The 17,279-nt window shown below is 35.3% G+C and overlaps 1 protein-coding gene across 4 annotated transcripts in view; it reads left to right on the forward strand.

Annotated features, from left to right (window-relative positions):
• LOC106072408 (integrin alpha-9-like) overlaps positions 1–17,279 on the forward strand; it is a 32,375-nt gene continuing 15,096 nt past the window's right edge. The window contains exons 1-15 of one of the 4 annotated variants that reach the window (XM_056036995.1): positions 1–394; positions 2,352–2,485; positions 3,655–3,725; positions 5,184–5,279; positions 7,426–7,551; positions 8,314–8,356; positions 10,092–10,190; positions 11,330–11,421; positions 11,957–12,025; positions 12,132–12,293; positions 12,812–12,917; positions 13,522–13,634; positions 15,613–15,743; positions 16,357–16,511; positions 16,922–17,091. In XM_056036995.1, coding sequence (XP_055892970.1) covers positions 105–394; positions 2,352–2,485; positions 3,655–3,725; positions 5,184–5,279; positions 7,426–7,551; positions 8,314–8,356; positions 10,092–10,190; positions 11,330–11,421; positions 11,957–12,025; positions 12,132–12,293; positions 12,812–12,917; positions 13,522–13,634; positions 15,613–15,743; positions 16,357–16,511; positions 16,922–17,091 — 1,857 coding nt within the window. In that variant the 5' untranslated portion in view covers positions 1–104. Of the gene's footprint in view, positions 395–2,351; positions 2,486–3,654; positions 3,726–5,183; positions 5,280–7,425; positions 7,552–8,313; positions 8,357–10,091; positions 10,191–11,329; positions 11,422–11,956; positions 12,026–12,131; positions 12,294–12,811; positions 12,918–13,521; positions 13,635–15,612; positions 15,744–16,356; positions 16,512–16,921; positions 17,092–17,279 lie in introns of those variants that run through there. The other 3 variants (XM_013232777.2, XM_056037003.1, XM_056037005.1) reach the window with 3 other exon arrangements.

Below are 17,279 nucleotides of genomic sequence, written 5' to 3' on the forward strand. Positions count from 1 at the left end.
ACAAAGATAGGGGTTACGTCTGGGAAACACAGGGAGAGGGGGTCGTGTGGGTGAGAACCATTAAAATCGCTTTTCTGTGTCCTGTTTATTGTTTGACTACTCGTATGCTCTTGAGGGATCTATTGTGTTTTGGTTTTAGAATCTTAGTTCGGGCGCGTGTTCGTCAAAGTTGCTGTAGACAGTGCAACAGTGACTACACTGGACACACAAGACCAGCCATGAGGTTAAGGAATGTAGGTCTACCACCGTACATTTGTATGTACTCACTCTTGGCTATAATAAGCGCTCATAATGTAAATGTCACTAATGTCCGTGTTATTACAAGGGAAGATAATGTCGGTGGATCATTTGGTTATAGTGGTGCTTTATATAGTTCAGACATTGGCACACTAGAGTAAGTACAATGATTTTATTTCCATTCTTGTTCTTGAAGTTTTATTAATGAGGTATTGATTCTTTCTATCCACTATTTGTTAATGAAGCATGTAAAGTTTTGAAAAGGAAGATTATCATTCTGCGTCTGCTGTTGTTTTGAAAATCTTGTTAGTTTGTTGTTGCTGTTTTTTTTTATTCGCTCTTGACCTTTGAACTATTCAGACTACCCTAGACCACCAAGAGAAGATATAAAAGAAGATATAAGAAGGGGTGAACGGACCTCACACTATTACTACCTGATACCCTGTGTCTACAAAAGCTAAAAGTGTCATTTATAAATAATTTTCCAGATTCAAAAGCTGAGAATGACCGATTTTATTATGCGTTGTAATCGTGACCAGATTTTTTTGTTGACTAAGAGCAGACTCGAATTGTAATTATACAAATAAACTAAAGGGTAAGCGTCACACTTGACCAAGTCCAGACTCGCATGGTTTGAGCCGAATATAGCTAACTAGTCTACCCGCGGCGAAGCATACGCCGCTATTTTGCAGGGCCGACCTTATACCACTGCAACCTACCTATGCGACCACAGTGGGCCCCGCACTTTTATTGGACCCGCGCTAATTTTAGGGGTATAAATTATTAAATTAAACCATTTGATAACTTATAACAGATTTCCCGCGGCCTCCTGTCGATTTAACAGGAGCTCTTGGAAATCTCCCGAAATCGCAAAATATACGAAAAGGTCCTTAAAATATACGGAAATATATACACAAAATTTGTCATTTTGAGGTGTCATTCAATATGGAAAACGCCAATCTTATGCGCGGCATTATGCATCAGCCGTAATTGTGTAATCTGGTGAAAGAAGCTTCTCGCACCTAAAACTAATCAACAATTACTTTAGTTCAACAATTGTCAAAGATAGATTGAAACATTTGGTAACTCTTGCTATTGAGCGTGATCTATGTAGGAAGCAGAATTATTATGATATACTCTATGACTTTGCTACACGCGAGGCTCGTAAAGTAATTCTGTACGTAATAAAGAATGAATAAAATGCATAAACGAATTTTCTATTACAAACTCTTAAATTTCACTTATTATCCGCTTCCCTACCCAAACTTGGCCACACAAAATCCGTTTCACATAGGGCCCCACAATGGTTTAGTCCGGCCCTGCTATTTACATATATATACATGGTAGATAACTTAGATTAGTTCCTAGTGCAAACCTCCCGCCGGACAAAGGGGGATTGTAGCGGGCAGGGTTTTATAACTTTAAACGACAGTCATCCGTAGTGTGAACACTACTCTTGTTTTCTCGTGGACTATCCCCAGAAATAAGAGAATGATCTTTCCTTTACTTCTCGTCCAAACTGTTGAGGGAAGAAGAGAATTATATATATAAATGACTATAGTTGAACTTTTGACGCCTCTGTGCTTGTCAGCCAGTGAATCAGCCTTGTTTGACTTTATCATCATGAAAAGTCACGCCCGCACCTCCACGACCAAAGTAAGCACTTGTGTCTTCACAAACCCTCGAGGCTACATGTCTCTCTTGGCAAACATAATGCCATTATAACAAGATCGAAATCATTTGTTATAGAAGGCCTCAACACCTTTGGGCAGTTTAAACCAATAGTTCGCTGCCACGTCATAGGTCTGTACGGCGTGACAACGAGCTATTTGTCTAAACTGCCTACAGTTTGTGACGTTGCAGGTCAGTGTTCAGGCCTTCTATAACGATTGGTCTCGAACAAGATGTCCTTTGACCTTTGTCTGGTTGAATACTTGCTAAGGAGTTGGCTTTGTTGTTTCCTTTCTTATTATTGCATTTCTCTTAATTGTGGTATTCTTGGTTATTGTTGTTTTAGACTGTCTAAATCAACTTTTGTTACTTAATGTAAGAAATGTGTGGAAATTGTTTCGGTCATTAGCTCGGGAATAGTTCTTGAGTTCATTTATTTTTAGTGCAATGATCAGCGCTCCGAATTCCAATTCAAAAAAGAGGGGTGATGAAAAAACTGGCCAGATCTTGAAATTTACAAACATTTTCTCCACACAGAGTCTGCCAGAAGAAACAATTTTCTACCCAAGTCAAACAGGTATTTTTATGTCATATTTAATTTTAGATGTATTTATATAATTAATAGAAAAACTCCAATGGATGGAAACTAAATACAATATATATATATAATATGTATGTAAAAACAAACAACAGATGACATCCATAACTAGCATCTGGTGATTAGCAATGCCTATCCTATGACAGTGGATTATTATCTAGGAGTAGCCTCCCTTTCATCACACGAGAAGTTGCACATGGAAAAGATTGCTCTGGAGACGTATAATAATGAATTAAAGCTGTGAACTTCTTCCTCGCTATGGACAACTCTGTGGTATTATACGTCTTTAGAGATTAGTATAACTATTAGCATTACACACCGGCTGAGTCGGTTGATTTTTTTCCAGGCTATATAGTGTTTATTTTGGCCTGAACATCTGGGTTTTTTTTAACTTTAAATTAAAGGTCCACATTTTAACGACCCCCCCCCCCTTTTTTTCCTTTAAAATTTTATAGCCCTTGAATTCTAGATCCTGATACATTGAATTGGAACGGCCCGCTCTCTCTCTCCATCTCTCTCTCCATCTGTCTCTCCATCTGTCTCTCCATCTCTCTCTCCATCTCTCTCTCTCCATCTCTCTCTCTTTCTCTCTCACTGGAACCCCATTTTGTTTCTTTTTCACCCTGTGCATCACATTTTTCTAGACTTTTGACCTGAATTGAAATAACCCGCTTTATAATGCACCCCACCCCGGACCCACACTTTTCGGCCTACTAATACTTTAACTATTTCCCTGCTCCCTCCCTAAACTCGGACATTTTTTCGGCTTCTCAATTTAATATCGAAATAGTTAATATACTCTATGCTGCTTTTTACCGAAACCACCTACCCACTCCCTTTTTCCCAATTTTCGGCCCTTTTTTATTACACTGATAACCCCCCTTGCTTTTTTTAGCTTCTTGGTTAATTGTTTAATATAAGGACAAATTTAACTAAATGAATTAGAAATACTTTTGAATTTGCATAATTTTTATGTAACAAATAACAAATAGGCCATATATTTTAATGCTAAAACTAATATCAATATAACATTTATTGATGTGTATGTACACCGCTCTGTATTGGCTTCTAGGAAACTAACGATGTACATGTCATGTATGTAAATTGTTAGGTCGAAATGTAAATATTCGATGAATTCTATGTGTCAGGTTTGTTAAATGGATCCAATGGTGAAGGGTTCGGAACAACGACTTTAGTGATAAACTCAACACATAGACTGGTAAGTGGTGCACTCACTCACCCTTTACCTTTCTTTCCCTTCCTATGTCTTTAGTTAAATTTCTTTCTATTACAATACCGCTATTCAAGTCACATATTTAGATAGTTGCCTGGGTTAAGACTGGGTAGACGCGATTCTCGAAAACGGCTCTAACGTCTTTCCTAGAAATTTGACAGTTGATATATATCGTTGGGAAAAGAGTTGCTAGCTCTTTGGCCAGACTGGGAAAACTTCAGTTTTAAAAGCATAAAATTAGGCTTAAGAAGTAGAAACTATTTATCTTGACCAAACTTCATGTATTTCCGCATGTAGACCCTCTTCATTCAAGTGTTTAATAAATGAATGTTCAAGAACATTTTGCACACGTCATCTAAGTCTATTTTTCTCGGTTGGGGAGGGGGGCGTGTGATGGGATGAGGTAAAAACATCTTTCTTTTTGTATTAAATCTAAGTTATAAAGATCAAAATATCCTCAATCGCTCCATAAAGTGAGTATTGTCTATTTTTTGTAGGCCTACAAAGCTTACATCAACACTCTCTGTCAGTCTATTTGTCTGCCTACTAAAAAGTTTGATCACATTGTTTCTCCCCAAATCAAATCAAAGATCAAGCTGAAATTATACACAATTGTATCTAAATAAATAACCAATTAGTTAATTAACAATTTGTAATTCATTATTTTCTTTCGTATCTCGAACAAGGGAAAGAAATTGTACTCGACTGAAGTGGTAATATAAGTTGAGTTAGTTCCCTTTAGAGGTCGCCACTTTTAAGTTTGACACTAGCAATAGATAACTATAAAACCTTCTATGTTTATAAGCACTTCATTGGCACAGTGGTTAGTATGCTATCTGCAGGATGCTTGAGCTCTGAGTTTGAATTCAGGTCTTTCAACTTGTGTTCTTATATGCATTTAAAAAGTGTTACAGTAACATTCATCCAGATACACCCTTCTTTTTCCTCCACCCTTTCCCAACGGATCCTAAAAGTGATAAGATATTTACGTATTGTGAAAACTAAAAGCATGAAATAGCGCTAAACAAAAACAATTGTTAAAAATGTTTTTAATCTCACAAACTAATTGACGTATAATATAAGCTTTGTTTTTTTTCTAAAAGGTGTTTTTTTTATTTTTCTCGTTTAAAATTTCTTTTTTTAAGTTTTTCTGAATCTTCTTTCCATTTCGTTTTTCTTTTTTCCCCGTGTCTTTCTATTTCTCTTTTTTTTTCTTTCTTTCCTTTTCTTTCTCTTTGTTTCTCTTTCTTCTCATTACTCTATCTATCCATCTATCTATCATCTATCTGTCGGTCTCTTTATATGTATACACGTAATATATAGATATATATATATATCTGTTATGTAAATATATTTCTAATTTGTTGTTGTTGTTTTCCAATACGGATCTGTAATTAGCCAAATGTTTATAGCGTGTATTTATGTCCATGAATTGTTTGACAGATGTGTGCTCCGAGATGGCTTAATACTACCAAGATTAAAGAGAAAAGTCCTGCTTTCCTTGGGAGATGTGTTTTAGTTGGACCTGGCAGTGACAGTGTCAGTGACGTCAAAATCATAAGTCAAATGGAATAGATTCTTTTTTTTTTCATTTTAATACATTCATACCGTATTCTTCATTGCCATGGGTAACGTCATGGTGGGAACGGAAGTAGATGTAGCAGACGTTCTATCACTAGCTTGTTTCTTGTACTTAATCCATATTTTTATTTTCCTTCCTTTAGTCAACTGGCATTCTTGAAAAAAAAAAATACAAGGCTGTCATAAGATCCTACATAACAATTAAATTAATTTTGTCCCCTCTAACCAGTGCTGGATTTAATCATCAACATAAGATATAGCTTAGATCCCCTGCTTGCTTAACCAGGGCAGAGTACCAAAGGACTGGAAAGAAGATAATGTCACCCCCCTATTTAAAAAAGGAGAAAAATCTGACCCAGGAAACTACAGACCAGTATCACTTACCAGCATCACATGTAAAATCCTAGAACACATAATATGTAGCAACATCATAAACCACTTAGACAAACATAATGTCCTCACACCATATCAACATGGCTTTAGGAAATATAGATCATGTAAAACACAACTAATAGGACTAATTGATGATTTTTCAAAAGGTTTAGATAATAGTGAACAAATAGATGCTATCTTATTAGATTTTTCTAAGGCTTTTGACAAAGTTTACCACCATAGTTTGCTTTAAAAATTAAAATATTTCGGCATTAATGGTCCACTGCATCAGTGGATTAAAGATTTTCTGATAGGGAGAGAACAAACTTTAATAATGAATGGCTCTAAATCAACATCGATAACAGTAAACTCAGGTGTACCTCAAGGAACAGTCTTGGGTCCACTACTATTTTTAATTTACATAAATGATTTACCAAATTGCATTAGTTCAGGAACAAAAGTCAGATTATTTGCAGACGATTGCATAATATATAGAACAATAAAAACAACACAAGACACAGATATTTTACAAAGAGAATTAGATGAATTACAGAAATGGGAATCAAATTGGAGCATGTCTTTCCACCCAGAAAAATGTCAGTTGTTAAGAGTAACAAAAAAACTAAAACAAATTAATTCCACTTATCTTATTCATGGCAAACCAGTAACACAGACTAAAAACGCAAAATACCTAGGTGTTATAATAAATGAAAAACTATCATGGAATCCACATATTGATGAAACTACAAAAAAATCAAACAAAGCATTAGGATTTATTAAAAGAAATTTCTATAAATCAAATAAGAACATAAAACTAAAATGTTATTTAACCTTGGTTAGGCCAATAATAGAATATGCATCCTCCGTTTGGGACCCCTCAACTCAAGAAAACATTAAGAAACTGGAACAGACACAAAATAGAGCAGTGAGATTCATAACAAACGAATATTCACATTTGACTAGAGTAACACCTTTAGTAAAATCACTAAATTTAGAAAGCCTTCAGGACAGAAGGCTCAAAAGTAAAGTAGCAATCATACATAAAACACTGAACCATAATCTTCAGATACAAAAACAAAATTTAATAAAATACTCTGAAAGACACAAAGATAAAGGCACATTCCTTGTCCCATATGCTAGGACATATTTGTACAAATACTCCTTCTTCCCTAGTGCTATTAGAGCATGGAATGGGTTGCCTGAGCTAGCCAGGAAAACCAGTGACTTGGCAGAATTTAAGTCATTGGTTAATATGCATGACTAAATGCATGAAGCGTAGGATGTAATCATCTTCTTTTTTGAAGTAACGTCTGTATTATATAAGATAAGATAAGAAGATCCGCCCCCCCCCCCCCAAATGGTTAAAGGAATATTTTCCAATTATTTGAAAGAAAGAGCACGCGAACAAATAGCGTACCAGGGACCCAATCTTTAATAGCTTAGAGCCTCTCTTCGGCACTGACTACAAAAAGAATTAAAAACGTACTCTCCCGATAGCCACTCGAAATTCTCTGTTCCCTTTCTACGCCAGTCTGGTATAGAAGCTGTGTATCTTTGGCGACCATTTAAAGAGCTTTCCGGCTGTCTTTTTAGAAACATTTTGGGTTTGTTTGTCTTTTTGGCTTATAGTAGATTTTGTTGGAGTTTTTTTAGTTTTAATTTGAAGATTTTTTTAACAAAATTGGTATGAATTTTGTGTATGAAGCAACTTTGTAATGTTGTTATATCTCAGATCCAGGAGTTCGGCCCCTATTCTCAAGCTGTTGGCTATTTTCACCATGTCCCGAAAAATATGTATCATAAACATGTATACTGGAAAGGAGGCTCACTATTTGGATTCTCAGCCGACTCTGATGGGGTGAGAAGGTTGAATTTAAAAATGGATATACTTGATTTATATAGATGTGTGTTTAATTAGAAATTGAATAGTAATAGAAATATTTTTGACTGCATTTTTATTAATAAAAAGTTAGAGGATTGTCAACCGACTATAGTCGTAGAAAAAAGTATATTATATCTCAGAGCTTAGATAAAATAAAACTCATGACAACATCTAGGTTGAACGTTGTTGTATACTGTCACTCTCAACGCACAAGCCGGCTACTAGCTAGAAAGAGACTGGTCAGTATTATGGGTCAAGTTTTTTGGTCGGACCAATGGTCCTCATAAAGGTATTTATGTAAACATCTTTGCATGCCAACGAAGGAGAGAAAGTTTTACCTAAGGGTCAGAAATTTGTAACAATCCAGACAACTCTTTGAGAAACAAAACCTATAATTGATAGCGTAACACAACTCTCAAAACAAGATTTGAAACCCACTACAGTACCATACTTTTCACACAGCTGTTTGGTACAGTTTTGGATCAACAGCGTCGGAATGTAGACTATGTTCTGCAAGATGCATAAGGGTCGAAGACTCCTTATTCTTCCTAAAAGTTGGCTCCCAAAGCATTTGCGATGCTTGAGTTTAACTTCAAGACTGCGAAGGTTTAAATCCAGGAAGTTCTTTCTTCTTGACAGCATTAAGTGCATGACCTGAAACACAAATAAATGTTTTGTCCAACTTTAACAAACTGAAAATTCAACTAGTTAATGTTCAGTTGTTATTGTTACTTCTAGAGTGTTGTAGCAGTAGGAACACCTGGATTACTCAACGCCAAAGGTAGGTGTCAGATGCCTAGTTATCAAGATAGAGTATAATTCTGTTGTTATAATAAATTCCATCCATTCCACGTCCTTCCATAATACAACTTGACTTCATATTGAATAAAACACGAACAAATCCAGGTGTAAAATTCAAAACACTTCAATTCATATATCCAACAAGAATTATTTCACATGTCAAAAAGTAATAAATATAACAAAGAATAAAAATGTAAACCCAAAACTCACAATTAGCAGTGATTTGATTTTAAACGTTTAATGATCCATAGACTCATTGACATGTTTTCCGGTTTTCTCTAGAGCCTCTGCTTCGCTAATATTGCAATTTTTGAAAACAATCATGAACTATATAACGCAATGCTAATACTTAGAGTACATTTTTTTTATCCGATGAAGTAGCCTACCTCAACATGGCAGATGCTCCATCCGTTGCGACTGATATTAGATTGGATAGTGGCATTGCTTATTTTTATAAGATGGTTCTTTAAAACATGAAATTTTTATGTCCAATTTTTGGCAAAGAGCAGTTCTTAGTGGACTTCTTTATCCGTACTAAAACGAACTTATTCCAATAATAATACTTTATTTCCAGGCAATGTTGACTCGTCCAACTGTATTGAGAAGTATGACATTTGCAAATAAATACATAAAAAACTCTCAGTGTCTTCATTCATTTAATCAATAAGCCTTTGAACTGTTTTGTTGTTAAAGGAATTCATTTAAAGACCGTTTTTAAAACTTCATCAACAGCTATAAATATCTTTTTTTTTCTATAGTCTGGGGTTGCTATCTACAGCGCAATCGAAAAGCTGATATGTGCTCAGTGCGCTATTGTCCAATATCCCTTATGGGTCAGTGGGGGAGGGCGCATCTGGGAGAGGCTTCCGAACTGCCTCCAGATGCTCAGAAAACACAGCTCTGCTCGAGTCGGGGATCAAACTCAAGCACTCCTGTTAGATAGGCCAATGGTTTTGGCCTCTCAGACAAATAAAAAAGCCAAAAAGAAATGAAAGAAGCTTGAAATTCATCATCTTCTATTTTCTGATGTCGAAGCTAAGATTATGTCCACTGTGGGTCTATTCTGAGCTTTTATCTCTGAATGTCCACAGGTATTTAAATCCGCATCCGCTTCACATTGGTGGCGTCGTTCAAATGATTCTTCCTAATAGATGGTCTCAAAGCGTCAGAACTTAGACTGAAAACTTTTGTGCATAAATTGTTGTTCGTTTATTGTATGTTCGATAACGAAAGAATGAAGTCAACATTCAACTAATCAACATTATGCTTTCCTTTTTAGATTCGGCCATGCTTAGTATCAGTTACCAGTAGTCAAAATAGTTCTTTTTAAATAAATAAATACATTTAAAATAACAATTCTATATTTGAATAACAAGATTGCCTAATATTCTAATCCTGTGAGTGTATGAGGTAATACCATTACTCAAAAATCCAAATTAGGGTTTCGACTTTCATAAATGAGATTTACTATCGTGGACCCCCGTCTTGTACCTCCAATTCATTTATTTCCATCGAAAGTTCTCGCAGACACCTGGGGGGGGGGTCTATGTAGACAACTTTCGGAATAAATGAACTAAACAAATAGAACAGAAGCTAGAACAATGACTCGGAAGAAAGGGAGAACGATAGAGAGAGAGAAAATAAAATTCTCTATTTCCATAATATTTATTTCACATGCCAGTTGTACAGATTTATATCTATTGTTATGTATTCAGGTGGTGTACAAGTTTATGATATAGCTTCTGGAAATATGAGTGACTATAATCTAACAAGTTACATCTCAAATTTGAATGCCACAAGTTACGGCTATCTGGGTAAGTTAACTTTTCTGAGTAATTTACGCATGTCTGGGTAATTTACACTTTGCAGCCATTTACATCTGACTACGTACGTTTCTCTTCACTATGAAACTTAAAGCTACCTGGATAAGTTAAATCTAGATAATGTTAGTCTGACTTTAAAATATTTACGGTACCCGAAGACGTTCAAGTTATAAGTTAATATGAAACGTTATCATTGATATTGATAAGTTACAGTTGAATTGGCTTCAGGTGTAGTTACTTACTGGATTCTAAATTCTAGCTACATCTATCTAAGTAAACAAGTTTAAGTTACTTTGGTAATTCCCATTACTCTGAAACGTCACGATAGCCTGTGTAATTGGCTATTTCTTTGGTAAGTCTAAATATAGAGTGCACTGATACAAGTAAAAAAATGTAGATAACTAAAATAGGTAGATGTCAACACCTGGGACATACAATAACATAAGTAGCAATCAACTGGACAACATAACAAAATGACCAACCAGTCACAAAAGACAGTGAAAAAATGGCTTCGGCATATTTTCCTTCTCAAGAAGTTGAGGATAGTTATCCAAACTATAGATCTAGGATTCACGGTTAAAGGTTTGCAAAGTACTTTAAAAAATGACTTGTGGACAAATTAATGAGGCTTTACAAATAATTATGTACATACACAACTCCGACAAAATAAATATTTTAGCTGTTAAGCAAGTAAGGCAGTAGCTGGGATTTGCTGGCTTGTACTTGTACAGTATCAGTTCAGACAGTGACAAATCATCTGAAACATCTGGAAGTCTTCAAATTTAATAGTTAGACCCCAAAAAAAAAGACCTAGTGAACAAAATCAAAGATAAAAACGTTTCAGCTATTAATCTTTTGCCAGCTAGTAATGAATTATCATCTTCTGGTTCGATACGAGGGCCCAGGTGTGTCTTACTGATTTTAACATTTCTTATTGACATGAATTCCCTCTTTAGTGACAATTTCAATTTCAGTAAAGGAATACTTAAACCTTTGTCAGTATTGGGTGCGCGTCACCATGTGACTACACTTTTCTGTAATCTTCGGACTCAAAGCTAAGAGCTGTTTTTGAAATCATTAATTGATAAACTTTATAGTTTATACTCCGTTTCCCTATTGAATGGATGCAGGTTATTCTGTCAAGCTGGGAACATTTTGTAACGAAGGCTACCGAGGAGTTTGTGTCGCTGTTGGAGGTCCAACTATGCTGAACTTTGGACAGGTTAGAGATAGACATTTGCTTTGGGATTCATACATAATGTAATTTGTTTATTATAATGAACTGATGTTTAAGAATATCTAATACAGAAAGTTGAAAATCAGATGAAAGAGGATGGTTGATGATTAAAAGATTTACATTTGGGGTTCAGTATACCATTGGTATTAGCTATGGAGATCTCATACATACCTTTACGACCATTCCCATTGTGTTCTTCTTAAGAAGGCCTATACATTCAAAACTCTATAGTCTTGTCCATTTTTTCTTAAGCGCCTTCATATTTTGGAAAGAAAAGTTTAGCCATGACGTGGGTGATTAGTTACTATTTATAGAAGCAACACTACAAATGAGGAAGTTAGCTAAATGAAGGACAGCGTCTAGAGAGGGACATGGCAGGCAGATTAATTTATGTCTCAATGTTCCAAAAGATATTAATACACGTAATGGTAAAGATGCAAAAACCCCAAAAAATTAACAAATGAACTATGTAATTGTTCTTTAAACAGGCCTGCACATAACATTGTTTGCCTATTTTAAGGTACAAATCATCCACTGGAACAAAGACGACATATTCAATAAACTTATTCAAGAAATAAATGGAACTCAGGTAATTAGTTTTTGTTTTGGTGGAGAAGTTAAACTATTAAAATGGAATACATAAACAAAGTCATTAAAACATTTTCTTTCATCGAGTCTAATTTTCTCTTTACCAGATCTGGTCCAGTTTTGGCTACTGTCTCGGTTCTGTGAATATAAATAACAATGCTTATGATGAGCTTCTGGTGGGTGCCCCACTTTACACTGAGTGGTCTAACCCAGACCATGTTCCAGATCAAGGAATGGTTTTCTTATATCATTACGACCTACTTACAAAGGTATAAGAGAAAAAAAACTACATGATGTATATTAAATCGTAAACAAAATTAAAATAATCATACAAACACTACCCCAAGTCTATGACCAACACCAATATCAATAATATTTGCTTGTGCTATAAAGATCCATTCAGCCGCTATTGTGTTGTCACTGTCATTGAGTAAAGCAGATGGCCGTGGATGGCCTCTGAAAGAGACAGCTCTTACTCAGGCCGCGGGACACACATTTGAGGGCCTATGTCAAAGACATGCGCAGACGACAAAAGGAAAACAACTTAAGTAGACCTCCCTACATTAAATGTGGAAACCAAGATATGTACGTAGCAAACCTGGGTTTGCGTGGTCTTGTGAAATACTGCACTCATTCTTCAAGTTCGAAATGGAAGAGATTTGCTAGCATGTCAATGTCAACATGCCCAATAAAGAAACTCTTCTAGTTTTAATGACAATATTTTACAAACTGCAGCAAATATTTTATTGCCCTACTAAGTTATTATTGCTTGTCTGTTTGTATTTAGAAATATATAAAAAGAGACGTCACTCTGGATGGATCTAAACAAAAGTCTGCAAGATTTGGATCAGCCATGGCCGACATTGGAGATATCAATCTTGATGGAGTTTCTGGTAAGAGTAAAACATTCAAATGTGTACACAGTCACAGTGTACACGTAAATTCTGTGAGTAGCAAATGATGAATATTTTCTCACAAGTAAATAGATGAAATGAAATCGTTGGGTCAACACAACCTCAAAAATCGTAATGCCTTAGTTGAATACGATTAAATAGAACTTCATTAGAAGTGCTTGTATTTTGCGTCGGATTAGGGTTTTTAATTGAATGTATTTTACACACAAAAAACAGTTGGATTGGGATCCTACTGTTTTGTTAACACCACCCTCAGATTAGAGGCCTTAATTATTGCCAATTATCATAGGAAGTAGGGCCACTTTAGGGTTAATCAAATTTGGGATATCTGATAGTAATATAGTTTGGACATTTAACCCAAAATATTTCATATGTTCAACATGGCTCCAAAACCTGTGTTTTGAAAGCACATCTGTTGAATTTTACTAGAACTCATAAATTGTGATTAGTTTTTTTTAGGTTTTTGTGACCTGTGGTTGGGTTAATTGTCACGCTCCTGGAGGCAAAAAATACACGCTACGCCTCTTGATTTCGACTGGAAGACTTAGGGGATGATGTATTGTACTAACATTGTCGTTTCTAGACCTTGCTGTTGGAGCTCCTGGAGAAACTGATGGAGCTGGAAGTATTTACATTTACTTGGGATCTTTAAATGGATTTGTTAATGTACCAAGTCAAAGAATTCAAGCCTCTCAGGTAAGGAAGCTTTAAACTGTGAGTTAAAGTCTAGTTAAATTACACCAATGTTTTTATAACTCGATGTGTACTTACATTGCCTTTAATCATTACACGATGTAAGTGAAACAGCCTTGGTGAGTAGAAATCTGAAAACACAATGTTGATTTATATTTAAAATAAAATGTTTAACAGACTTTCTTTTTTTGTTTTAATGTCATATATATATATATATTACATATATATATATAAGGGGAGTAGCCAGGATTTTTTTTCGGGGGGGGATTGTTTTTCTCCCCCCCCCCAGCGAAAAAAAAATTTATACGTATTTATGTGTGTGTGTGTGTGTGTTTGTACATAATTTGTATTACATTCTGACCCTTCATTCTTGCATCCATCCATCCATCCCATCCCAGTGGCGCTACAGCCCATGGAGGGCTCTGGCCTGCTTTAACATATCCTTCCATTCAGATCTCTCCTGGGCCTTTCATTCTTTCAAAAGACGTTTATTGTGCCCTAGAATAGGTTCTTCCTGGAGTTAGTATAAACATTGTAGATTCCCCGCCATTGCCAGCAAGGGGGTCTGGGGGAACATAGGGCCTCAGTAAAAACAGGCCACTCCCCAAGTTCTCTTGCTAGTTTTTTAATGGCTTCCTAGCTCTTTCCTGTCCTCTCGGCTTCATGTTCTTTTTGGTCTCCATCTACGTCTTCTGCCCTGGGGATTCCACTCTAAGGCCAGTCCAGCTCTGTGCATAGCTTTGGGGAAAGAATTACTAGCTCGTTAGCGACACTGGGGAAAACTCTCGTTTGACTGTTATAATTGTTCAAAGTGTAATAGATTTATACATTCGCTCAACCAGGATTATTTCGGGTTAGAGGGGGGAATGGGGTGGGGTCATAATATTCCTTTTTTTTTTAAATCTTACATTCATTATTAAGAGCAAAATAATCGCTCTGTAATAGGTATAAAAGAGGTATATAAGAGGTATAAAAGAGGTATATAAGAGGTATAAAAGAGGTATCAAAGAGGTATTGTCTTTGAAAAGAAACAAGTAGTTTCTCTTTTTCTTGTTTCATGTAGAAACGTTTCTTGAATGTCAAAGGTTATAGTGGGCAACACTTGTCCATGCAGCAGCGTTGTCTTCCAACTAATCAAAAGTACATCATTAGTTTTGTTCACAAAGTCACTTTTAAGCTATTCAAAGAATGTTTGCATATAGAATATGATAAATACTTTGATTTGATTAACAAAATTCATTCATTCTTATGATCTCTAAGTGTAACAGAATTTTATTTTTTTTAAATACATTTAAACTAACTTTTTTTCTTTTTTTTTTTTTAAATACACTTCAACTAACTTTTTTTTTTTTTTTTTTTTTTTTTTTTTAAATACACTAAAATTAACTTATAGGAGCATTTTTTGTAACACTAAGCTTGCTTTACAATCTCTCCTATCAGCTTACACTTCATGTGAAGTGGACTGGTAGTTCGTGAACTGCTCTGAAGATTTTCCTAGAAACTTGATCGTTTATGTATATCTTTGGGGAAAAAATAGCTACCTAAATGGCCAAATTGTCTTTGATCGCTGTCATTTTTAGAAATGTAATCACCTCAAAAGTAGATTTGGCAAACTTCTTTTTTTTTTTTAATATTATTTGAACACGGCTTCAGCGGGAATTCCCGAACTCGACTCCAATGTTTCCTTGTCTTGACTAAAGAGATGCACGTACAAAACATTGTCTAATGTACAAATCATAAGCTGGACTGTAAATAGAAGAAATTGATTGTCCAAAGCTCTCGGGGAAGACTCCTTGGAATAATGAAGCATTGCAAGAAATAAATGGCATGAAAAAGTATTGCTAGTATCTAGTTTCATTAGGGAAGAATTGATTCTTTGAAATCAAAAGTTCATGTTTATGTTATTTGTTTATTGTTTCTTTTAGTTTTTAGTCATTTCTCTCGATCGGAGATGCTATTAAGTCATTGTATTATGTTCTAGATAAAAGTCCCCGTCTTACTGAAAGGTTTTGGATTTACAATCTCAAGTCAGCATGCTCCCTTAAGTAATACGTACCCAGTCTTCGCAGTCTCCGCTGTACTCACAGACACCGTGGTTATATTTCGTTGCAAGTAAGTAGTAGACAGTTGAAACGGTCTGCAGATGTATAGAGATCTTGTAATGTAATGTTTCTTTGTGATAATGTGATTGTTGTTTTATTGTTGATGTATAGAGATCTTGTAATGTAATGTTTCTTTGTGATAATGTGATTGTTGTTTTATGATTGTGATTGGGTGATTCTGATTGTAATGATTGTTGCACCAACCTCTTCCAAATAAATCAGCCCCAAAACCAGAGATTTTCATAGATGGAAAAAAACAAGCAAATGTTAAAAAGTTTGTTTAGTTGAGAAGTGCCATATTAGCAAATGTCAATCTAGATGACGAGGTAGATTTGAGTGTTGCTCGTGCCAGTGCTGCTTTTGGCCAGACTTCAAGATCAAGTATGGCAATATCTACAAATTGAAAGTCTACAGTGCTGTAGTTCCCCCCTTAACTCTTAAGCCTATATGCATCAGAGTCCTGGACCTTACATCTCCGCTCCCTACTCCCTCTTCCCCAGGAAGCCTCTGTCTAAATAAATATCATTATCGATATAAATATATTTCATACACTTTCATTTGTACCAAACCTTATTACTGTAGGAATACATTTTGGAACATAGACATGTTTTATTTCCTTGAAGGCCAGTAGTTGATGTTCAAGTCAATCTTACAGCTTCTCCAAACCCCATTGACTTGAGATCAGCATGTAGCCGGGATTTTAATCTTCAAGGAAAATGTTTTAAAGTCCAGTTTTGTTTGATACATGCCATTAGAGGAAGTGATTTTCAACCTGTCAGTAAGTACACCTATATTGGAAAGATAAGATATATAGACAAGAAGACAGATAGATAGATAGACAAGAAGACAGATACATAGATAGACAAGAAGACAGATAAATAGATAGACAAGAAGACAGATACATAGATAGACAAGAAGACAGATAGATAGATAGACAAGAAGATAGATAGATAGATAGATAGATAGATAGATAGATAGATAGATAGATAGATAGATAGATAGATAGATAGATAGATAGATAGATAGATAGATAGATAGACAAGAAGATAGATAGATAGATAGATAGATAGATAGATAGATAGATAGATAGATAGATAGATAGATAGATAGATAGATAGATAGATAGATAGATAGATAGATAGATAGACCAGAAAGTTGTGTCTTTAACTCTGTATGCCTATTTTCCAGACTTTAGTATTCACTACTTCCTTGATACACACATACAATCTGAGGGACTGAAAAGAGTTACTTTTCCTACTGGTCAAGGAACTAGCTATTCTACTGTGAAAACAACAGTTCTAGAATCTGCAAGTCCAAACATTCCAGTTTGTTCTGAGTTGGTGGTCTTACTTAAACTGGTAAAGGACCTAATATCTGGCATGTGCACCCCTGTAGAGATCAAGACGGACATTAATGTTAATAGTTTCAGATTTAGATGTTAAGTTCCACTTTCAGACCTTGCGATGTTAAGGTCTTCTGTTTCTTCAGTCAACGCTTTTACTTTTCCCAAATTAAGTCAAGCACCCATTATAGTTGGGAGGACTCT

This window comes from Biomphalaria glabrata, chromosome 1 (genome assembly GCF_947242115.1).
Source record: "Biomphalaria glabrata chromosome 1, xgBioGlab47.1, whole genome shotgun sequence".
NCBI lineage: Eukaryota > Metazoa > Mollusca > Gastropoda > Planorbidae > Biomphalaria > Biomphalaria glabrata.